Source organism: Myxine glutinosa, chromosome 9 (assembly GCF_964187855.1).
Source record: "Myxine glutinosa chromosome 9, kmMyxGlut1.1, whole genome shotgun sequence".
NCBI lineage: Eukaryota > Metazoa > Chordata > Myxini > Myxiniformes > Myxinidae > Myxine > Myxine glutinosa.
The window spans coordinates 96,092,107-96,117,193 of NC_136269.1; the positions used below are offsets into that span (position 1 = coordinate 96,092,107).

Here is a 25,087-nt window from a genome sequence, read left to right on the forward strand (position 1 = left end):
GGAATGAAGGGAATCTATCTCTTTCACTGGTGCAATGGAGTATTTCTATTAATGGGAGACACAGCCTTATCCTAAAACACAGAATAAGATATAACTATCGAACATGGATATTCTATGATTGGCTGACGTGTATGCTTGTGGACTAATTATGGAACGCCCTTTTGATCTTTACACAGCTCCGGAGGCAGGAGGCACAGAATAACAATAACAACAATAAAAATAATTCACACCAATTTACCACAATACAACACAATCAAAAAAAATATACAGTCCTCATATCCGCAACACTGCACCCTCCTCCTCTTAGGCACGGCCCGGGCCTACAACTTTTACTTTTAGTGTGACACGTTGGTGTAAGTTCCCTCTACTTTTAACCTGACCCTGAGTGCGCCAGTTTTAAAACATAAATAAATGTGTCCCGCTGCTCCATTGCACCCTGCCTAACAGACTTACGCCCACAGTTAACCGAATTGCGGAATGGTCTTCAAACTATACACTGACGGTGGGAAGCATTATTTACAATGACGCTATTTTTATTTACAAAACTAACCCAGGACCTGTGATTGTTCTTTCTGGGGGGGAGACAGTCTGCTCTGCATCGACGCACCATGAACGCACCCAAAAACGCACCAATACAAGCACCCAAGCACCAATCGGTGCAGTCACCATTGTTCCAGAGTGTTCAACAAAAATAAATTCAACAACCCCTAACCCTGCAGGTGTCTCTTGCTCTTCGGCTCCCTCTGCTGGTGATTATTATTTGTTCTTCCAGATGTTGTCATTTTCATTTTGCTTTGCTTACTGGCGGCCTATTTTCAATAAAGTGTGCCCAATGTGTCCTTTTTATTTGCTTTTATTTATAGCCCACAGGGCCGACTAGTGTGGTTCACCTGTGGGGCATCGGTGCCCTGTGGCCAAGGTCCGCCAGCAAGATGTCGGGCCCTCATGGCCGGTTCCAGCAGAGGGGCCCTGCCCCAACCCATGGGGTCCATAAGTGGTGCTCGGCCACAGGCATGTGGTCCATAATGTGGTGCATCGATGCAGACAGCTGGTTCTGGGAATTTCGGGCGCACAATGGCCGACCCACGCACGCTCCCCTCGGCACCCAATGGCGCACAGGTCATGTGGGAGACAAAAGGGGAAAGACAATTGAGCGAGGGGTAAGGTCACAAGGGTACACATCAATAAGGCAATGCAAGGCGAAATGCGTACGGAGGGCGAAGTGAGAAAGCTCGTCCCTACCGTACGTCACCCCCCTGTCACCTACCCTACCCTTACCCCATATGTACAAAAATCTACACATTTACAAATTCGTCACTACTGTCACGTCTTCCCCATATTTCCCCTATACCAAATTCGTCTCCACAATCCCTCTACTTCAAAATTTGCCATCACCAAATTCATCATCAATCCTCATAAGGAGGCAGAGATGGAACATCAAAGCACAATGTCACACCCACGTCATGATGCGTCTCACCATCCAAACATTTGCACAGTAAAAATAACAAAACATGGCATGGTGTGGAGTACCTGTCACCTCAGGTGAGTGGATGCAGATGGTGCGAGGAGATCTTTCATCCTAACTATTTTCTAAATGACTTTAACACACTTTACACTACCCGGGGTCTCTCCCTGCCAATCCATTGGCCAACTTACACTATGGGTTCTAAAAAACCAATTCCCATTGACCAAACTGTGGTGCTTCTCAATTTGGGGTCTCACTCCCCCGATTCATCTCCCGGTGCCTCGCACAATTTCTGGGCTGCGACGTGTAACTCTCCCAGCAGGTCTACCCAGCTGCACACCTCCACCACTGTAGTTGCCACCCGAGCTTACCTAGCTCCTCACCCTAACCTATCTAACTGGGGCAGGCCCCTCCTGGCTCTGTCACCCCACTCGGTGCCCTCTGGCACTGGGCTACCCGGGTCCGTCCTCCGGATCCTCGGGCCCCATCCACAACTACTACCGGCTCCCAGAGCCCACCTGCGGCCTCACCTGGCCGACATCCTCACAGTGGTGGAGTGCCCAACCAACTACACACACTAACAGGCTACACGCCCAGCCATTTCCACAACACTAATGCACCCATCCAAAGACCATTCTTTCACCCGCACCACAGATGCCAATATCCAACCACAATTTACCTGTACCCTCTACCTAACACTTACACTACCCGCCCCGGGTATCCGTGATGGGGGTCCACTCTTCCCCCATTCACACCTTCGCACCATCCACTCCACTCCACAATTTCTACCGTACTCACTCCACGACCATCCATTCCAATACTCCATACCATTTATTCCATACACCTGTCTTTCATTCACCTGTCGTTGCACACCTGTGCAATCCTACCTGGTGCCACCTGCACCCTCCTCCTCTTCCTGGACCATTTGGTCAACACAACACGCAATCACCACTACTCCCTCATACACTGCTCCACACACCTGTTCAGTTGCACACCTGTGCAATCACACCTGTTCAATTCTCACCTGTTCAATCTTCACACACACGGCATCATCTCAGCTAACTACTCCCTTCTGAAACTTGCGCTTCCCAGTCGTCCCTTTAAACTATTGCGCTTCCCAGTCGTCCCTTTAAACTATTGCGCTCCCTCGTCATTATCATCCATACTAATCTACCTGCGTCCCCACTACAGGTATCAGTCACTAACTAATCTTAACGTTACCTAATGTCATCTTCTAGGGCCCTATCATTATCCTAACCCACCCGGGCTAGTTTTCACTGCCATACACCCCATAATCTATTGCTCCTTTGCCCCACCCGTGAGGGATGACAGAGTTTGCCATCCCACCACATCGGGCATCTCCCACTACCAATTTTGCACATCAAATTTCAACAAATCAAAAATTTTGCCAATCACTACCCATCATCTGCCAATCATTACTGCCAATCCTTTGCCCATCATCAAATTTTGTTTTTTTCTAATTTTGGGTCCAAAACACTAACCTCATCACACAGTCTACTTATTAGATCCTCTCGGTGCGCCGTGACATCATTAAACTCGGTTCGTAAAGCCGAGCAATGAATTCGGGTGGTTTGGTCGCCTGCAGGTTGAATCCGTCCGGCTTTCGGTTCAAGGGAGGTGGTTTGGTTGGACCGAGGCTCCACGCACCATCTCGGCGCGGCACCTTGCGGTCCCGGGCCCGATGGCTCAATCTCCCCCGGTCGGAACCCCGTCCCCACGAGGGGGCACCGTTCCGCTTCCTCCCACTCGCCCTTGAACCGGACCGGTCGCCTCGCCCGCCAAGGCCCGGACTCGACCGTGCAGGGCGGGGCCAAGCCCGAATCGGCAACGACGCTTCAAAGAGAAGCGACGCAGCATCGACCCGCGCCGGGCCTCGCACCCAACAAAGCACCCCTCGCACCGAGCGCTCGCATCGGCTATCCGTCGCCCTAACCGCTAACCTGGTTACCGTCGATGCTTTACTTGCATGCTTACAAGCATACGCTACCCCTTTCACCCTCACAAAACCACACCCATTCGCCGACGCACACTTTTTCCTCCCACGCGTGCCATTTCCACTCACACGGGACCCTTCACCAACGCCCGGATGCTTCCTCGATCCCAAGCGCGTGAAAATTCTTTTGTCGCTAAACATCCTCTTACAAAATCTCCCCGCACAATACACAGCACGTCTCACCTTCGGGGTTCTTCTTCCTCCCTGCACCAAAACCTGCAAACTTCCATTTGGATTAACGAGTACATCATCATGATTTGAGCAGGGACTTTGTACATAATCCATTTCTCCCTGCAATTCCCGGGCTACCTCCGTCATCTCTTCAATTTTAATGCCCACTTCCGCTTTTTCTTTACTCACCTCGACGACCGTTGGCTTTAATAAAACACCCTCCTCTACCTCAGCGGTCGCCGGCTTTTCCAAACCCCGTGTCGCGATTTCTACCCCCGTCATTGTACCCGTGCTTTCCTCCGCTTCGCTCAACCAGCGCTTTTCGACCCGCTTTACCTCGTCGTGCACCCGTGGGACCCTTTCGCCCAACTTGCGGTCTCTGTCCCTCTGCTCCCTTTTCTCCATATCGGCCCTCATTTCTTTCGTTGTTGCTTCAATTTGCTCAGTCTGAGCCTTAATTTGCTCACTCTGAGCCCTCATTTTTGCCATCATTTCAATCATAAAGACTCGCACGTACTCTGGCATCTCTGGCTCGGCTGCCGCGACCATGGGCGTGGCTAAATTTGGTGCCGCTGTAACCACGTGCACGAGAGCGCCATTTTGTGCACCTGATACCCCCTCAACCACACCTTCTTTACTCTCCTCCACCCTTTCCTCCACATACATTTCCCCGAGGTCCTGGGTCGATTCTACCCCGTCTATCTCTCCCACCGGCATCCCGTCGCCTTGACCAGCCATGGCGCGATTTCAAAATTCGGGTTTTGCTTTACACAAAACAAATTTCGGCAGCTCGTAATTTTGACCAAATTTTTTTTTTCCCTCTATTCGTTTTAAAAATTTGGTTCGGGCCTCGAATCCCACTCCCAGACACCAATTGTTGCAGTACTAACACAATTGGTGTCCAAAATTTGGGCTAAATAAATTTAGTCCCAGGTCCGAATCCCACTCCTGACACCAATTGTTACAGATCGCGGATTAAGATGTTAGTTACCGAGCGGTTTGGTATTGCCGCGACCTAACAGGATCCCTGACTCACCCGATTCACCCAGGACTTTGGCCGGATCGCACCACAGCTAGTCAATAGGGAAAAGACAAAGGCGACACGGATGTGAAGAAGAAGAAGCAGAAGACAAAAAGGTTGGAAATACCACTAAATTTATTCCTACTATTTACATGCTCAAAGTAACCAAGGAGAAGGAAAGATAATAAAATAATATACAGAAGGATTAGAGACACAGTGCAATTATTAACTTATACAGCTTAATTAACCCAGGACAGAACAAACAAAAGACACTGACTCACGCGGGGAATTGCAGGAATGGCAGGATGTGGATGGCTGGAGGGAGAGGGAGGTCCAAGGGGGTCCCGCAGCACAACCGGCGCGTTTAGCAGCCGCCGTTCAGGCCAGGCCCCACGCTGCTATTTTGGCTGCTGTTTACGTCGCGTGCTTTGCCAGGCCTTGTCCCACTCGTCTGGTCCAAACCCTCAACTCTTTCTTGTTTCTCTCACTCCTCACCACCGACTCCTCACCGCAACCAACTGACCACCGACTCCTTACCACCGCAACCAACGCAACCACTGACCCTCCTCTGGCAACCGACTCAGACCAACTCACTGTGACCAACTCCTTGCGACCAACTCCAGGCCTTTCTGTCTTCTGCTCTCCTCTGTAAAAACGCATCTCCTCCTGGACACGCCCTGCCTTGGGTTATATAGGCCCCCGCCCCTCAACCTTTGCGAACCTCCCCGATCGCTCTTCCTCCGCCCTCTCTAGCCAAACCCCTGGCTCATGGTTGGTCGAGTGGGGCTGGCTCACTCCTCCCCTCTATGACGAGGTGGAGACACGCCTTTCTTCCCCAACCCTACCTCGTGGCCAATGGTGGTTGAAGAAAACCGCCCAAAATGCGGAAGGCAATTGGAAGGGAGGTTTTGGGAATGGGAATGGAAGTTTTGGGAGTGGGAATGAAGGGAATCTATCTCTTTCACTGGTGCAATGGAGTATTTCTATTAATGGGAGACACAGCCTTATCCTAAAACACAGAATAAGATATAACTATCGAACATGGATATTCTATGATTGGCTGACGTGTATGCTTGTGGACTAATTATGGAACGCCCTTTTGATCTTTACACAGCTCCGGAGGCAGGAGGCACAGAATAACAATAACAACAATAATAATAATTCACACCAATTTACCACAATACAACACAATCAAAAAAAATATACAGTCCTCATATCCGCAACAATATATTCATTCATAATCAATGCAACAAGAAACCTGAGCAATAAGAAACACCTACCAGTCATTTGTTTAAATACCTATGCTTACCTAAAATGGGGGGGGAACTGAACATAATAAGTGCTATTGTTCTACAGTGGTAAAACATATATGCAAAGAAATACCAGGAAATAAAAGCTGACCTGTACTCTCGCCTCATATCCAAATTTATTGTGTATATAGCAATAACAAAATAGGGTTTGGGCAATAACAATAACAAGTTAGGCAATAATAAGTTGGGCAAGAGGCAATAACAATAACCAAACGGTAACAACCCCAACCCTAACCCTATTTCAGAATCATTGGAATCTCCCACGATGAAGCTAACTCAGAGGGCCTTTTTACTCACTCACCACAGGCAGGTTTGGTGGTCTTTCTGTCTTCTACCGACTCCTCTCTGGCCTTGCCCCCCCAGCTCTCTCTGGGCTCTGTCCCGCAAATATTCCTACAGGTCCGCACAAGATCTGCCTGCAACCCTCTTATGGTTAAACTGCCAAAATCAAGACTCTCTGCTCACCTTCACTCCTCTTTACTCCCGCCTCTGGAACAAACTCCCTCACTCTCTTCAATCCCACTCCTCCCTCCAGGTCTTTAAAACAGCTGTTCACCACCATCTCTTATCTTCCCCCATCCAAAACCTTGATCTCTTCTACCCCCATTAATTCACCCCAAATCCACTTTTTTTTTGAAATACCGACTTCTTTCTTTCCTGAAAGTTCTAGCAGTGTCCATGTGTTTTATACTTTCCCACCCCCACCTTCCCATGCCTCCTCTCCCCAAGCCCTCTCCCTCCCACAGATCTTCCATTGTACCTGTTCTCTGCTGTTGTACATTGTGCTTCCCCATTTTGTCTCCCGCTCCCTTTATTATGTCTTATGTGTCCGTTATTATTATTTTTTGCCATTAATGTTCACTCTTACACGAGCCTCGATCTTGTATACAAAAAAACCCCCAAAAAAAACATTGACTTCACTGTTCCAATATTTAGAGGGCACTGTATATAATCACTCTGTATATGAATTATACATACATATAATATTAATTTACACATTTACTTGTACAACAAAGTTGGAAAATGAAAAAAAATACGTCAAATACCAGGCGTTAGCATTTGGAGTAGCTCCTCATGCACAGACAGCAGAAAAGTGTAGTTTTCCTGCATTTTGGGTGTTGGATCCACCATGAATGTGCGCACCAAGTTGGAGCAGTACGAGTTGAACCGTATGCCAAACGCACAGATTATGGTCCCAAAATGCAAGAGGTTTTTGTCACTGCAATGTATAACAGCCCCACAGCACTTCACCAAAGTAACACAACATACAAGTATCAGGAGACTGCATGATGGGTTTGACCAAACTGAAGTCAATCGGGAAGAGATTTAAAATGAACAAACCTCACAGCACTGTATTTGAAAACACAGTTTGGGCCACTCTGCACAATTGGTGGGTAGCACATCTCTGCCATGCTGGGGTCAGCACCAGCCAAGTACTTTCCATCCTCTATCGCCTTTTCGATTCCATCTGCCAAGCTATCATGGCTAATTTTCTGCTTGCACACATGGATAAAATTGAGATATACAAACATCACACCATATAGCAGTGGTAAGAGACAAATAAGGAAAAAACAAAAAACAGAAAAAGATTTGACCAAAAAACGTAACCAAAACGACAGTAACCAAAAAACATACAATGCTCCCCCCACCACCCCACCCCCCCCCCAAAAAAAATCAAACACTTTGGGCTCTTACCTTATTGTCATCAACAAGTGACAGGACCTGCTCTTTGACATACTTGGTGAACACCGCTGATGTGATGGCAGCAGCTTTTTTTACCTGTGCCAATTCATCTTCCTCCTTTACCACCATAGTCAATGCCAAAGCATTACTCACATCCACCTGGAACATATCACACACACTTAACCCAATAATATCGCCAGGCATTCTCAAGTATAACAAGAACAGCACTCTTGATCGTTGCGACGTAGACAGATATTCATCCGCCCACATTATTAAATCATTAAACATACTTCTATCAAGTTTGATTTAAATCCCTTTAGCTGTTCTCAACCATCACATTTTACCTGACATGACCTCTGACCTTTGATGCAAAATTTGAATCAGTTCATCTTTACATATACTCGATCTAAGTTTGATTTAAATCCCTTCAGCTGTTCTTAAGTTATCACAGCAACGAAAACCTATCACGGACGGACAGACAACTCGCTGCACTCTCCTCACCACATGCCACTACAGAGGTACAGGCTTGTTTTAACTGAGAATAATGACTGTATGAAAGTTATTGTGTTGTCATGATTTACACCAATCATAATACAAACATTTATTCTGAAAAAATTTATTTGTAATATTGGTGATGTTATTTATTTGTAATCTAAAAAGGTCCAAGTTGTCTAAAGCTCAAAATGGTCATGGGTCCAAGCTGTCTACTCTGGCTGAAGGGTCTAAGGTGTCTAAATGGTGTTAAGGTGTAAGGGGTAGAAAGGGATTTAAGGGGTGTATAGGTCTAAAGGTTCTAGGGGTCTAACGGTTATAAAAGGTCTAAAAGGTGATGGGATCTAAAGGTGTCTAAAGTATTGAAAGGGTCTTAAAGGAAAAAGGAATCTTGGGGGTCTTACGGATCTTGGGGTCTAAAGGGACTTTCAGGTCTTCGGTACAATATGGCTCTTAGGGGTCTTTTGCGTCTCCGGGGTCATGAAGAGTCTTTGGGTCCTCTTGGTCCGTGGGGTCATTGAGGGTCTTTTGAGTGCTTTAGTCCTTTGGGAAAGAAGACCGAGAACCGAATGACCACTCTGACAGAACTACACAGTTCCTTGGCTGAGATGGGAGAACCTGCTGGAAGGACAACAGTCTCTCCCAGACTTTATAGGAGAGTGGTGTTACATATTTATGTGAATGTATGTGAATTACCATTCAGGTCTTTGCTTATCCGTGTGTAGTATATTAAGTTGTTGTGTAGTTGTTGTGGTTGGAGGGTCAGGAGCCCTTCTGAGGGAGTGGCCGGAAACGGAAGTGACCGGAAACGGAAGAGGAAAAGACACGAGGAAAAAAGGACGAGTATTATTCTTCCTCGCCCCGCTCCGACCAAAAGGTGGGATCGACCTTGCGCTGCGTGGAAAAGCGGCGTTCCGAAGCCTGTCTGGCGAGAGGAATCACCGGGACGTGTACCGGCCCGGTGGAGACGTCAAGTTGACGTGGGGCCGTGCATCGACCCCGCGTCTGGTATCGTTCGCGGCACCGTCTAAACAGACGCGTGCGGGTCGCACGTTGGGGCCTAACGCGCCTTGCAAGCGGCGTGGGGTTTGGCTTGCTCTACCGTATCCGCTTCGCGTGGCCACGAGGGGCTGCAGCCACGGTGCCTGGTACGATACCTGCCCGGTGGAAACACGTCCACCCGGGGTTCGTTCAACCGCCCGAGTGCGGCGACGGCGACCATCATCTTGGTCAGGAGGGGCCCAGAGACATTGTGCGGGACCGAGACCAAAAGGGTGTCGTGAGTACTCACCGGGACACACATATATAAGATGGCCATCTTACTCATAGGGAATTGATTGTGGCTGGGGAATTGTTGATGGTAGTGTATTGTTGATTGCTCGGGGAAAATCTCCGTGGTTGTGTCATTGAAATATTGTTGATGGTTGTGTATTGTTGATTGCTCGGGGAAAATCTCCGTGGTTGTGTCTTTGAAATTGTATGGTATCATTACCATTGGAAATATATCCTTGAACATCAGTTGTCTCCTGGGTGAAATTCATATGGATTGCGTGGCGAAAGCGCATATATAATACAGCTTGCTGGCGGAGTTCCTCTCACGGTCCGGGGGTCACCGAGACCAGGTATTCACCGAGGGGACCACGTAACAGAATTGGGGGCTCGTCCAAATTACGATTTGCGGTTTCGCAATTGGGTCTACGTCCGGGATGTAAAATTGTATAAAATAATAAAATAATAATTTTTTTATTAATTAAAATTTATTAATTAATTATTAATTGGTAATTTTTTTTTTTTGAGAAATTGGGGTAAAGTCTTGGGTGAAGGTTAACAGGTGTTAACGATAGGCACCATGGCGTTTGTGGCACAGAACTTTGGGGTAACCCCGAGTGAGGCACAGTTCCGAGCGTTGCTAAAGTCGGACCTCTTGAAATTGGCCAAACATTTTAACTTGGAGGTCCGAACTAATTTGAGGAAGGCAGAGTTGCAGGCCACGGTGATACAATCTATGGTGGGATTAGGAACATGGGACGAGTTAGCCTGGGAGTGGCTACCCGAAGAACCAGAAGACGTTGAGCTCCGGAAACTGGAGTTGCAGTTACGGAGCCAGGAACGGATTAAAGAAGAAGAAAGGAAAGCAGAAAAGGAAAGAGCAGAAGAAGAAAGGAAAGCAGAAAAGGAAAGAGCAGAAGAAGAAAGGAAAGCAGAAAAGGAAAGAGCAGAAGAAGAAAGGAAAGCAGAAGAGAGGAGGGAAGAGAAACAAGCGGAGGAAAGGAGAGTGGAACGAGAACTCCAGGAAAGGTTAAAAGAAGAAGAAAGGAAAGCAGAAGCAGAGGAAAGGAGAGTGGAACGAGAACTCCAGGAAAGGTTAGAAGGGAGAAAAGCAGAGGAGAGGAGAGCTGCAAGGGACCTCGAAGCAGAGGAGAGGAAAGCGGAAAGGGAATTAAAGGAACGTGACATGGAGCTTCAGCAAGAAATCAAATTCAAGGAGCTGGAGTTAATGAGAGAACGGGGAGAGGCACCACCCTTGCTGACGGGGTCGACACCTAACCAGAAAACCTGGGATGTGGGCAGACATGTGAGGCTGGTTCCACCGTTCAGTGAAAAAGAAGTGGCGAAATTTTTCCCACACTTTGAGAAAGTGGCTCGACAATTAAACTGGCCGGAGGAGGCCTGGACCATACTCGTGCAAAGTGTGCTGGTGGGGAAAGCTCAGGAAATTTATTCGGCGCTACCAATGGACCAATGTGCAGATTATGAGGTACTGAAGAAGCACATCCTCAAGGCCTATGAGTTGGTTCCGGAAGCTTACAGGCAAAAATTCAGGAATGCCAGGAAGAGGGAGAGTGAGACCCATGTGGAGTTTGCCAGAGTGAAAGAAAACATGTTTGATCGGTGGTGTGAGTCAAAAGGAGTCGGGAAAGACTTCGAGACATTGCGGGACTTGATCCTGGTGGAGGAATTCCAGCAGTGTGTCCACGAGGACATCAAAGTGTACCTGCACGAAAAGAAGGTACCAAAGTTGTGGGACGCAGCCACCATGGCAGATGATTATGCCTTAACCCACCGAATAGGGGTCCACGAACCTAACTCCTCGCCTAGATCTCCGCAGGGGAGGTGGGGAACAGCAGGTGCGGAGAACGACCATACATGGCGGCGGCCTCGAGATGATTATGGGGACAACTATGATACCCCACCGGTTCGAAATCAGAGGGATGCGGGCCCAAGACAAACTTATAGTTCGGGGGGCCCGAGGCAGACCCCGAGTTTTTCCTCCGGGCCTACTTGCGCGTTTTGCAAGAAACCTGGACACTTGATGTCCAGTTGTTACCTCATGAAAAGGGACAACCCAGAGCGGAGTCCGACTATTACAACTCCGAATGCGATGGCTAGCGTAAGAAATCGCCATCAAAAGGGTTACCAACCATTTATTTCAGAGGGGTTTGTGTCACTGGATGGAGCCTCGACTAACCGGAGACCGGTTAGGATATTGAGGGACACAGGGGCCCATCAATCTTTAATGCTTGAAGGCATTTTGCCATGGTCCGAGGAGACGGCAGCGGGGGATAGTGTTCGTTTACAGGGGATCGGGGGCGGTGTTAGTGCTCCCCTTCAGGTCATCCAGTTGGAGTCCGATTTGGTGTCAGGACCGGTCACCGTCGGTTTACAAGCCACGCTTCCTGTAGAGGGTGTATCTGTGGTTATCGGGAATGATTTGGCCGGGGGTCAAGTTTATGGTAACCTGAGGGTTGGTAAAGAGCCCAGCAGGGAAAATAACATCACACCAGCTCGGGATGGCGACCAAAGTGCCAAGTTATTTGTAGGGGGACTGAACTTCAAAACAGAGGAAGAAGTTCTGACCTCTGTCTTCAACAGATATGGGCCGCTGGTGGAAGTGCGGTTGGTAAGAGACTGGGAAACGCAACAGTCAAGAGGGTTCGGCTTTGTCACGTTTGCCAGCACAAAAGACGCCAGAGAGGCAGAGAAGAATTGGAATGGCAAGGATTTGGAGGGTCGGACCATAACAGTAGGGAAGGCATTTCGTAGGCGTCGAGAGGTCGACAGGAGAGGACAACTGGGCGGTAGTTTTGGTAGTGGCCGAGAAGGAGACCGCTATTCATGGGACTACAGGGACCAGTGGTCCCACCCTAATTATTAGGGAAGTTCTGAGAAGTTGAAGCACTGAAGGCGGCGGAGCCGCCGAGCCAAGATTCCTACACGAATTAACCGTGAACGCCGTTCCTAAAGGCGTCCATGTAGTGAACTTTCATGCACGGACTAACCGTGAACTCCACGTTCCTCAAGGCGCCCATGTAGAGAACTTTCCTGCACGGACTAACCGTGAACTCCGCGTTCCTAAAGGCATCCATGTAGTGAATACTCGGCTTGGCCTCCCGGAAAAAGTGCTATCGAGTTGCTTAACTTTGGATCTTTGATCAACCCCTTAACCTTCATTCCCAAGAAACTGACGGTCAAAGTCAGAGGGTCATGAGATGGAGTTTGATTTGGCAGGGACAATGTCGTTGTTGGTACTTAGTCCAGAGGGAGTAATCTGGAGGGGTTGTGGTGAAATTTTGGTTGCTTTATTTTTAAGTGATAACTGTGCCCGGGGGGAACGGATAATGTGGGGGGGGGGGGGGTTGAGTTATCTGGTTTGTTTCTCCAAATTGGCCGGCAAAGAAAGTTTTCGCTGGGTTCAAACTTTCTTTCTTGAAGGGGGGGAGTGTTACATATTTATGTGAATGTATGTGAATTACCATTCAGGTCTTTGCTTATCCGTGTGTAGTATATTAAGTTGTTGTGTAGTTGTTGTGGTTGGAGGGTCAGGAGCCCTTCTGAGGGAGTGGCCGGAAACGGAAGTGACCGGAAACGGAAGAGGAAAAGACACGAGGAAAAAAGGACGAGTATTATTCTTCCTCGCCCCGCTCCGACCAAAAGGTGGGATCGACCTTGCGCTGCGTGGAAAAGCGGCGTTCCGAAGCCTGTCTGGCGAGAGGAATCACCGGGACGTGTACCGGCCCGGTGGAGACGTCAAGTTGACGTGGGGCCGTGCATCGACCCCGCGTCTGGTATCGTTCGCGGCACCGTCTAAACAGACGCGTGCGGGTCGCACGTTGGGGCCTAACGCGCCTTGCAAGCGGCGTGGGGTTTGGCTTGCTCTACCGTATCCGCTTCGCGTGGCCACGAGGGGCTGCAGCCACGGTGCCTGGTACGATACCTGCCCGGTGGAAACACGTCCACCCGGGGTTCGTTCAACCGCCCGAGTGCGGCGACGGCGACCATCATCTTGGTCAGGAGGGGCCCAGAGACATTGTGCGGGACCGAGACCAAAAGGGTGTCGTGAGTACTCACCGGGACACACATATATAAGATGGCCATCTTACTCATAGGGAATTGATTGTGGCTGGGGAATTGTTGATGGTAGTGTATTGTTGATTGCTCGGGGAAAATCTCCGTGGTTGTGTCATTGAAATATTGTTGATGGTTGTGTATTGTTGATTGCTCGGGGAAAATCTCCGTGGTTGTGTCTTTGAAATTGTATGGTATCATTACCATTGGAAATATATCCTTGAACATCAGTTGTCTCCTGGGTGAAATTCATATGGATTGCGTGGCGAAAGCGCATATATAATACAGCTTGCTGGCGGAGTTCCTCTCACGGTCCGGGGGTCACCGAGACCAGGTATTCACCGAGGGGACCACGTAACAGTGGCCAGACCTAAGCCATTCCTGAGAAAAAGGCACATGACAGCACGCCTGGAGTTTGCAAAAAGGAACGTGAAAGACTCAGAGCACGAGGCAAAAGATTATGTGGTCTGATGAGACGAAAAGTCGACTCTTTGACCTGAATGCAAAGCACTACATATGGCAGAAACAGAGCACAGCTCATCACCCATCTAACACCATCCCTACTGTGAAGCATGTTGGTGGTAGTGGCAGCATCATGCTATGGGGATGCTTTTCAGTGGCAGGGACTGGGAGACTTGTAAGGATAGAGGAAACAATGAATGGAGCCAAATACAGGTAACTCCTTGAGGAGAACTTGCTTCAGAGTGCAAAAGACCTTAGACTGCAGCAAATATTTACATTCCAACAGAAAAATGACCCCAAGCATAGAGCCAAAGCAACACTGGAATGGCTTCAGAACAAGAACGTGAAAGTCCTCGAGTGGCCCAACCAAACCCAGACTTGAATCCCATTGAGAATCTGTGGAAAGAATTGAAGATTGCTGTTCAGTAACGCTCCTCCAACCAACTTTGTTTGAGCTTGTGCAAATCTGCAAATTTTGGCTTGTTCAGGTGTGTTTTAGGTCTCTCTCAGAAGTGGGATCCTCCTGGGTCTCCTACCATAGAACCCCCTTTCATCGAGTTAACGACGGATGGTGCGAGTTGAAACCATCGTACCTTGTGTCTGAAGATCAGCTTGAATCTGTTTGGCAGTTGATCGAGGTGCTTACTCCACCATTCAAACAATCCTTTGTTCAAGGGAAGTCCAGGGAGGTTGGCTACAGTGCCATGGGCCTTAAATTTCCTGATAACATTGCGTACGGTGGACACAGGAACATCAATGTCTGGAGATGGACTTGTAGCCTTGAGATTGTCCATGCTTGGCTACATTCTTGTGTCTGACCTCCTCAGACAATTCTCTGGTGTTCTTTCTTTTCTCCATGCTCATTGCGGTGACACAAAACAGCAGAATGAGTCCTTTTCTCTCTTCAAACTGGTTGAATGAGTGATTTTTATATTGCAGGCACCTGCAACTCACCACATGTGAGTTCAATTCCTATGGAAAGGAAAATAACCTGCTTGAAATCTAATTATTTCTAACAACTTCTAAAAGGTGCCAATAATATTGTCCGGGCCATTTTAGGATTTCTGTGTGGAATAACCTAAGATTTCATAATTTTATCAGGTTTTTTTTGGTTTTGTTCCACTGCAAACCAAAGAAATACAAATGTGGATACTAAATGATTTTTTTATTTCAACAATCTTCTGGAAGAAATGGTGCATTATTTGAAAAAAGTGTAAGGGTGCCAATATTTTTGGCCACGACTTTTTTCTTTTTTTTTTAATGTTGAAGGCTCCAGTCACGGACTATATTGTCCTCATCGAGGCCAGGCCTCAAATAAAAGAGCTGCATTGATAGAAAAGTGAAGAAAGAGAGAATCAGAGAGGCCAGATATTAGGAGAGGTAAAAGAGAGAGAATGTAAAAGTGAGGAGTGAAAATGAGTAAGAAAATTGTATGATTAAAAAGTGTATGATGTTTGTTTGCGATAAAGAGATTGAAGCTAGTCCAGTAGCTATCGTTTGAGTGAGACAAAGTAAGACCAGCAATCCTGACACGGAGAGTGCAAGATGGTTCCGGGCACCACTTTAACGCTCCTAATTACGAAAGGTAACACACACCAACGGTAACACACACATACACACACACACACACACGCACACACACACACACACACACACACACACACACACACACACACACACACACACACACACACACACACACACACACCTCCTTTCTTCTTCAAAGATCAAGTTTTAATTTTCCAACTTTCATTCCTCTTTTAACAAACTCCCAAACTCTTCAATCCCACTCCTCTCTCCAAGTCTACAAAACAGCTGTTCATCACCATCTCATATCTTCCACCATCCAAAACCTTGATCTTTTCTACCCCTGGTAATCCACCCCAAAACCACCTCATTCAAAATTCCCTGTTTTCTTTCCTGAAAGCCCGTGTAGTGTCTATCTTGTTTATCCTGTGTACCCCGCCCCAGCTCTCTCTCTTCCACAGATCCGATGTCCCCGTTCCCTACTGTTGTTGCGCTTCCGTCTCTCTCTCTCTCCCCCTCTTGTCTCCCACAAACGTTATTATATGTTCTATGTGTTAGCTTTTATACGAGCTTCGCCCTGGTATACAACAAAATAAAAATAAAAAGTAACACGGTACTTGTACAAAGCATTAAAGACTTTATCACAATCAGAAGTTTTTATATATAAGCAGGAGGTGATTATCACCAAGTCAATATGTCATTGTTCATTTATCCAAATTCACAATTACAGCCCTACCTTTTTAAAATTATGCTTATCCAGCGCCTGTTTCCAGCTACTGCAGAAGCTGCCAGCATAACTGTCCTTGGCAAACACACCAATGCTCACACCACCTTTGCTGGCTTTGATGCCATCAAGTAGCTTCTCAAAGTTGGTTTGGTTATCGCTCCCCTTTGCAAACAACAGACACATGGCACCTCAGGACACAGGATATGACCACTTGCATCTCATAGGTTGCCAAGCTGACAGTGAAACAAAGTATTTCCCCACAATTTCATAAATAAATATATGCATTACTTCATAGAACATAAAATCCCTTCTTAAAGTTATGATAAGGAACTACTGTTGTCAAATACTCCATTAGCCAAAAAATACTTTCAACAATCAAACAAAAGGACAACTTTCTACACAAACAAGCAACCCAGAAGTGATCATCATAAGTACACTGCTTTCATCTGCCCTTTGCTTTCTCCAAATAAATAAATGAACAAACCAGTAACCATGGCTACCACTCTATATGAATGTCAATGGAAACGTGTCAACCTTCTCTCGGACGAGCAGCATAAATGGGGGGACGCTGTCCACATTCTCATTGCCCTTGCTTGTGGCCAGTGGTCGAAGGAAATCGACCTTCTTCTTGCTTGACAAAAGGAAGAAGTTGGTCTCGCAGATGACGAGAAGTGTGTCCGTGAGTTCGTATCCAAAAAGCCACGTCTGTGTACAAAATGTGATGATGTAAAAAAAAAAAAAAAAAATTTTTTTTTTAAAAATAACCACCATCAACCAAAACAGCCATTAATTAGTCCAAAACGGATCCAGCAAAACACCTTTAGCACTACGATGCATTGGAACATTGGAAAAATAATAATTGTGACATTTTAAATCATTCGAACATTCTCTAACCAGCTAATGTCTAGAAAATAAGAATATTCTTCATTTAGAAATTAACACAACTACCTTTTCAACCAATATTCTCATTGCCATTCTAAGTAATTAATGTGAATAATTTACATATTTCTCATTAGCCCAAAACGATGCAAGCATTTGAATGACAATCCCACCTGAGAACTTTTGGGGTTAGCCTTTTTGGCATTCCCATTTGTGCAATTGGTTCATGATTTTGGGATCCCAGGTTGAAATGTCCTATTATGTTGACTTGTGTATTGTCCACTATCATGATTCATCTAAAAGTCTAATGAGGTCTCCTAATATCCTATTCAGTGGTAAACGATAAACGTCACATGAAGACATTAAGGTCTCTTGAGAGGAAGTGCAAGAGAAAGGGGGAGAGACAGAGAGAGATAGGGAGGGAGATAGAGATAGAGTATATATAGATATATAGAGATGGAGAGATAGAGACTTTGACTTTTGAGTCCTTTTATTTCAAAAACACAAAAAATAATAATATATATTGTCACGTTCCTGGCGATTTAAATCTTCCCCAGGAAACGGATTGCCGAGCGAGCTTTTACTCCAAAGCGTTCAGTTCAATGGTGGAGTCAATGCACGCGAGGGAAAGAAGGGGGGAGGATGAGGATGCTGAAGCACTTACCTATACAAATCTACCTGGACTAAAGTATGCCTACCCCCACAAACGTAACAATACGTTTTACAAACAAATCAAATCAATAATGTCAAAAAGAATAACCAATGATCATCAAATAAAAGAAACATAATCAGCATCTCATAACAGTATTTTCAATTCGTTTTCTTCAATCTCACAAAAAACCACGACACACTAAGTATCAATAAAGTTTTGAAGATTGACAACATGATATTACAGTGCTCTGTCGGTTTGCCAGCTCGTCTATCTTTTCTTGTTAAATAAACAGCAAATTTTGTAGTTGCTATTAGGAAGCTAAACAGTTTAGATACAGGATCTTGTTTGGGAGCAAAACAAAAGATGAAATTTCTCAAAGGAAAAGTAATATTCATTTTGTGTGCAATATAATTCAACCAATGAAACAAAGGAAATAATCATACAAAGTATATGAATGCATGAAAGAAGTCTTCATTGACTGTACAAAAGGGACAACTAACTGATACAGGGAAAAATGTCGAACGTGTTGGAGGAAACAATCCAGTGGGCCAAACGCCACTGTAGATCACCTGTTCTTTATGATATGGGCTCACTATACATGGCTGCCCAGATAGGTTCGGAGGGGATCCTCCGGGTAACAATCCTTTCCATCGGGTAACCCCGTTTAATGAAGGATTCCCATGTAACAATTTAAGACATCTTAAAGATGCCTTTGCTGTCCATAGTCTGGAAAAGCTTTGACCCATCGCTAACAGGGGGCAAATCATTTTGAAAGGGATCAACAATTAATTTCGGTACTGTTGGCTCATTCGATTCATCTTCTGTATCTTGAGTCCAAGTTAGGCCAAGTTGCCGTCTCACCTGAATGATTTTCCTCAAAAATTTTTGTGATCACCCTATGGGACGAAATCCCTGTTAGGTCTGCGATTTCACTTATGGATTTCCAACCATACCCCAAGTCATGTCGGAAAGGCGCACCTTCAAGATACCAGCTGCTATAAAGTTTTGGCAAACATCTCGACTTTTTGGAATGTCGGGAAAGAGAGGGATATAAAACAAAGGTTCGTGTGCTAGCATTTTTGTGACATATGTATCCGCCTGACGACTCACAGAAAGGCTCTGCCAGGCATTCAAGAGGCTTTGGTAAAGAGCAGAGAGGAGCAATATGTCGACATGTTGGAGGTTAATTTGAAAAAGGTCAAAGTAGTACCTGAGCCTACCCGCTCGCTGTAGTATAAGGCATGCTAGGAGCCAGCCTGGCAGATGTTCCATGTCGAGGAGACGCTGAATGGACCGCAGCCGGAAGGCCATTAGGCGGGCTTTGATGTCGACGAGGTTGTGGCCACCCTCAGCCGAGGGGCGACATATCACGTCAGGTTGTAGCCGGTGGTAGCCTTCCCAGAAAAAGTCCACCAGTTTGCCCTGGAGTGCTTTGAGCAGGGCCTCCAGGGGCTGCAGGCAGATGAACCTATGCCACAACAGTGTGGCAACTAAGTTGTTGATAACTAGCACACGGCCCTTGAAAGACAAATGAGGTAAAACCCTTTTCCATTGTTTCAATCTTTCTCAAACTTGCTCAATTACCCTGTCCAAATTTTTTTGAACATATTGTGGGGAACCAAGGAATACGCCCAAGTACTTAATTCCCTCACTTCCCCACAGTAACTCTGCGGGGAGGGATGGGGCCGCGGGATCTGCGGCAGTGGTATAGGCTGAGGAAGGGTGCGATAAAGAGAGGGTATCCATAACGTCTTGCTTTTGTTCCAATTATTTTTTAAAGAGAAAGCAGAGTGAAACTTTGTTAGGCACTCAACAAGAATATCAATATCTTTATCTTTTACAAAGATGCAGACGTCATCTGCATGAGCAGATAGGGTTAGCGGCGGACTCATGGGAGAAAGTGCTATTCCAGAAATCTTCTTTCTCAGTAGATTGAGAAGGGGCTCTAAAGAAAGAGCAACCAATAAACCAGAGACTGGACAACCTTGCCGTACCCCTCTCCGAACCTTGATGGGGGAAGCCAACACATTATTAATCTTAATTAAACTAAATATGTCTGTGTGTAGCAAGGAAATGTAGGATCGAAAGTTTGCTCCGAGGCCGCATGCCTGCAATACGTGATGCATAAACTTATGGTCAATACTGTCAAATGCCTTTTCAAGATCAAGCGACATCATTCCAAAATCTTTTTGCACATGGTTACCATCAATGAGATCTCCGATTAAAGAAATGTTATCGTGGATGGATCTTCCAGGAACAAAGTAACTCTGTTCTGGTAATACCAGAACACCAACAACCTTTTTTTAACTGATTAGCCAGTACTTTTGAAAAAAGGCTTGTAGTCCGTGCACAGCAGGGAAATCGGTCGCCAGTCCGCCACAAGTCGGGGATCTCCAGTTTTCGGGAGCAAGCATACTACAGCTCTTCTAAGACTCAGCGAAATTTTACCAGTCTGTAAGGAAGCATCCAAAACATTCAGCAACTCGGGGCCTAAAAGGTCCCAAAACGTCAGGAAGAATTCGGGAGGTAGACCATCGATACCCGGAGCTTTCCCAGAATTCATGGCAGCAAGAGCACAGGTTAGCTCTGGGAGGGTGATTGGTAAGTCCAGCTCCAACCGTTGAGCCTCAGTTAGGCCAAAAAAAAAATATTGCTGGTCTCTGGTCAGACCAAATTTCCAGAATTGATGCGGCGATGCGGTTTTTTTTTTCTTTTTGTTTTTTTGAAAAGCATGGATTGCACATATAGAGGTTTTTTGTGTCCTCATGCCTTGCGGTCATCCTCATCTGCTGTGGCGCCGTCCAGAGAGAAATTAAAGACAGCCAATGGGACTTGTGGGCCTTTTGGGACTGTAAATAATGAACACAAGCTTAAGTTACTTTAAAATTTATTTATTCTGAAAATCATTAAGTTCTTCAAGCATATGATAGACTGCCATTTCGATCTCGAGATCGCCTCGCCGTACCGTTAAACATTCCAATGCGTCCATCGCGTCAACACTGCGCAATGTGCATGTGCAAGTGGTCCAACAGGCCGATGGTCTCCCACGATCTCTTCTCCCAGTCCACCAGATTATCACAGACACTTACAACTTCATGACAAACGAGATAGGATCCAGGCCTAACTAACGAGACCACCCGCAGCTCTCTAGGCCTTCTGGTTGCTTCACACGAACCCGACAAAGAACGTCTTCGTTTCAATAAATGACAATATCCAGCCGATAGAGGCCTTGCATCACGTGAGCGTCGTCCATGGCAACCGATTCCGGCCGCCATCTTGGGTGGCACAAACAACACGGCGGGAAAGCTGTCGTTTGATCAGATGGACCTGTCAGTTTACGCCCGTAGCTTGCCCGTTGAGGCGTTTTCGCGGTATTGCGAGAAACTGAGGCTGTGTCATCTGCCTGTGGACCCGTGTGGACCCACAAGTATGCCACACACACTCCACAGTCCACACACACTCCACATGTACGCCACACACCCCACACATACGCCATAAGTACGCCACACGTACGCCACACCCACTCCACAAGTACGCCACACACTCCACACGTACGCCACACACACTCCACAAGTACGCCACACACTCCACAAGTACGCCACACACACTCCACAAGTACACCACACACACTCCACAAGTACGCCACACACACTCCACAAGTACGCCACACACACTCCACAAGTACGCCACACACACTCCACAAGTACGCCACACACACTCCACAAGTACGCCACACACACTCCACAAGTACGCCACACACACTCCACAAGTACGCCACACACACTCACACATACGCCACACACACTACACAAGTATGCCACGCACACTCCACACGTACGCCACACACACTCCACACGTACGCCACACACTCCACACGCACGCCACACACACTCCACACGTACGCCACACACACTCCACACGTACGCCACACACTCCACAAGTACGCCACACACTCCACAAGTACGCCACACACTCCACAAGTACGCCACACACACTCACACATACGCCACACACACTACACAAGTATGCCACGCACACTCCACACGTACGCCACATGTATGCCACACACACTCCACACGTATGCCACACACACTCCACAAGTACGCCACACGTATGCCACACACACTCCACATGTACGCCACACACACTCCACAAGTACGCCACACGTACGCCAAACACACTCCACATGTACGTAACCAAATGCCTAAACCTGCTTTTCGCTTCGCGAGCGAAGGTAACAACCTCATGAGCCATATTCTCACCTGAGAGCTGCAGTCAAGGCAGCCATGAATCCGTTTTAGCGCGTTGTGTCCTCCGGAAAACGGTAGAATGACAAGCCCGATCCCTTATGAAATCGGGCTGTACATCCGACAGCACAACAACTCTTTACCATCGTGTAAGGGGCAATTTATATGTGAGACGAGTTTCAAATTGCCGCCATTACGTATGGTGGCAGAAGAAATGTTTTGCCACCTAAGCGGTCACGTGAATAAGACGATGACGTCACATGCAACTTCCTTATTGGATTCATGACGTCACGGCACACAAAACTACTCATATCTCTGGAACGGCTGGTTGGATTTGGACAAACTAAACGCTGTTTTGTAGGGGAGAACCGCGCGCGAACGTCGATACCAAATTTGAAAAAAACCATTGTTGACGCGCAGGGTCAAAATCGATGCGCGCGCTGACCAGAACCCGGAAATATCTTTTTCTGGGCCTGAATAGGGAAGGGAAGTGAGAGGTTAAATCCATTCATTGTATCATTACCAACAGTCTGCTCTTCAAAAGGTTTTGTATAAAATTCAATAATTTTATTCTAACATCATCCTCATTGACAACAACGTTGCCTCGAGTCCAAAACGGAAGAGATTAGCCGTGATGGCTTGCTTAAATAATCGAAATGAAAGAAAGACTTGTTTGGGGTGTCTGATAATGTTACATTCTGTATTCTAAGTCTAATTAACGTACCGGCTGCTTTCTCTTGAACTAAAGTCCATAAAATAGCTTTTTCAAGCAATAACCGGTAATTGGTGTCGTTATTTTCATTAGCCAGTTTGCTCTCCGACTGTAGAATATCTGATTCCAACCGGACCATTGGAATGTGCTTGTCGTTTATGCTGTGCGATTGGAAACACTGACAAAAAACAGAATTTGAGATTTCATGTTATCCCACCATATGTTGGATGAAGAAAAGGAGGATTGTTTTGATACTAGACTTGCCCAGAAAACACAAAAGGCTTCTTTAAATACACTGTCTTCTAGAAGTCTAACGTTAAACTTCCAATAAGTGCTCCGATTGGTGGGTTGAGGAAAGGAAAGGAAAGGCTACCACATGATGGTCCGAAAACAAGGAAGGGAAAAGGTTTGAAGAAACAACAGTATTCTTAAAGGGGGTGTTAATGTAGCATCGGTCGAGCCTTGCCAAGGATACCCGATTATTGGCGCATCGACACCATGTGTATTGGGATACATTAGGGTGGTGCGACCGCCAAACATCGAGTAGACATACAGTGCCAAATAAATGGGATAAGTCTACATGGGACTCGGGGTGGGGTTCATTAGAATTTCTATCTATCGATGGCTCGAAGGTGCAATTAAAATCACCCCCGACACACACACACAATGATCAAAATCGACCAATCTCAAGTGATTGATCATAGAGGTGAAAAAGGACTTGCGTTCTACGCTATCCCACGGTGCATACACATTGAAAATGGTGCAATGAAAGTTACGACTGACTAGTTCAAGAGAACTAACCCGGCCTTTTATTATTCCCTGAAAATGGCATGACTGGCATACCAGGCCTGATTTCAGTAAGAAACCAACTCCAGCAGATGAAGCTGTCAAATTGCTGAAATAGCATTGGCCTTTAAGAAGTTGATACCAATCATGTTCTACGTTAAGTGTGATGTGAGTTTCTTGTAGTAAGATCACAACTACCTTTTTACATTGAAATAAATTCTTTACTTGAACCTGGCGCGGAGGTGGCTATAGCACCACCACAGTTCATATTTAAAGTTGTGAGCGTTATCGTTTTCATTCTTTGATGGTGAAGTTAGCCTGTGCAAGGGAAAACTCCGTATATGCACGTGTGATGAATTTCCGAAGCCTGTGATATTGTGATTTAGTCATGTCAAAATCATCAGGTGTTTTAATTATGGCTTTTGTGGTGTGTATGAATGACACCAAATCAGAGAATTGGTCCTTTAATGACTGTTCTGCTGTCTGTATGTTTCATTTAGAAATGACACAATGAGTTGAGGGGATATTTGAGACCGAGGTGTTGATGATTGCGACAGCTCAGTCACTTCTACCTTGTCTTCAAACTCTGATAGGTCAGATAATGCCCCACCAGGGTATTGGGCATTACTCGAGGCTGTCGCAAACTTATCTGGAGGCACCTTCAGGGATTTTATTGGGTGCTGTGATCCACACTCACCAGCACACTGGTGTATATTCTCTATGTTTGCGTTTTGAGAAATGGTTCTAGATCGCTATACGGCTGGGCTTATGATCTCAATTTGTGAGTTCGAGCGATTGGTTTGGTCTCCAGTTGGCTCAGTTACTGAAGGAGGGACCAGCAGAGCCTCGTTGTCAGGATCAAAAATGGGCGCAGTCTTTGAACTGTTGCAGCTTTCATTTTCAGAACCTGAAGGATCGGTAATGGTTTGTTTTCCCCTTTGGGGTTCATTATTGGTTCACGAGTTATCAAGTGACCACTATATTCGTCATGTGTGTGCGTCTGTCTGTGTGTGTGTCTGTCTGTCCGCAGCATAACTACCCGATGATATCATCCGATCTTGATGAAACTTGGGTGGGAGGTTGATATCATGATCTAGTTGTGTCCTGCCTAGAGTGGGCGTATTGCGCCAATTGTGGGCGGAGCCACGCCCGAAAAAGATGTCTTTTTAGGGGGTAATCAAGTTCAAGTTACATCTTCTCCGAAGGGTTTGGTGGAATCTGACAGGGGTTTCGATATTTGGTTAGGCCAATGTCATGTGTCTAGCCCCACGGAGCTCAATTTAAAAAAAAAATCCATTTTTTTATTTTCATTTTTCACCGAATTTTCGGTATTGTGTAGCTAACTAACGTCATAACTGATTATACATTATTTTCTATCTCATTTCAAGGTCAGTAACCTTCGTTTTGACATTTCTGGGCCTGGCCTGTCCGGGCCTGTTTCGGTTATAGTCCGTCCTATGTCATTGAATACCGCTCGCTCGTGAACCATCGTCGTCTCCTGACTCGTCATTTGTTGCTACCGTTTTGTTCTCTTTTTCAAAGACAGTGTCTCTGTCCAAGACAACCTTCGTCACCGAACTGGCAAGGTTAATT

The 25,087-nt window shown here is 46.3% G+C and overlaps 1 protein-coding gene across 2 annotated transcripts in view; it reads right to left on the minus strand.

Moving 5' to 3' along the window:
• LOC137435216 (FACT complex subunit SPT16) overlaps positions 1–25,087 on the minus strand; it is a 109,580-nt gene that overhangs the window by 67,627 nt on the left and 16,866 nt on the right. For both annotated transcript variants that reach the window (XM_068128798.2, XM_068128797.2), the window contains exons 3-7: positions 16,753–16,923; positions 16,228–16,380; positions 7,677–7,823; positions 7,323–7,474; positions 7,028–7,200 (exon numbers count right to left, since the gene is read on the minus strand). In XM_068128798.2, the coding sequence (XP_067984899.2) occupies positions 7,028–7,200; positions 7,323–7,474; positions 7,677–7,823; positions 16,228–16,380; positions 16,753–16,923 (796 nt within the window). The remainder of the gene's footprint in view (positions 1–7,027; positions 7,201–7,322; positions 7,475–7,676; positions 7,824–16,227; positions 16,381–16,752; positions 16,924–25,087) is intronic.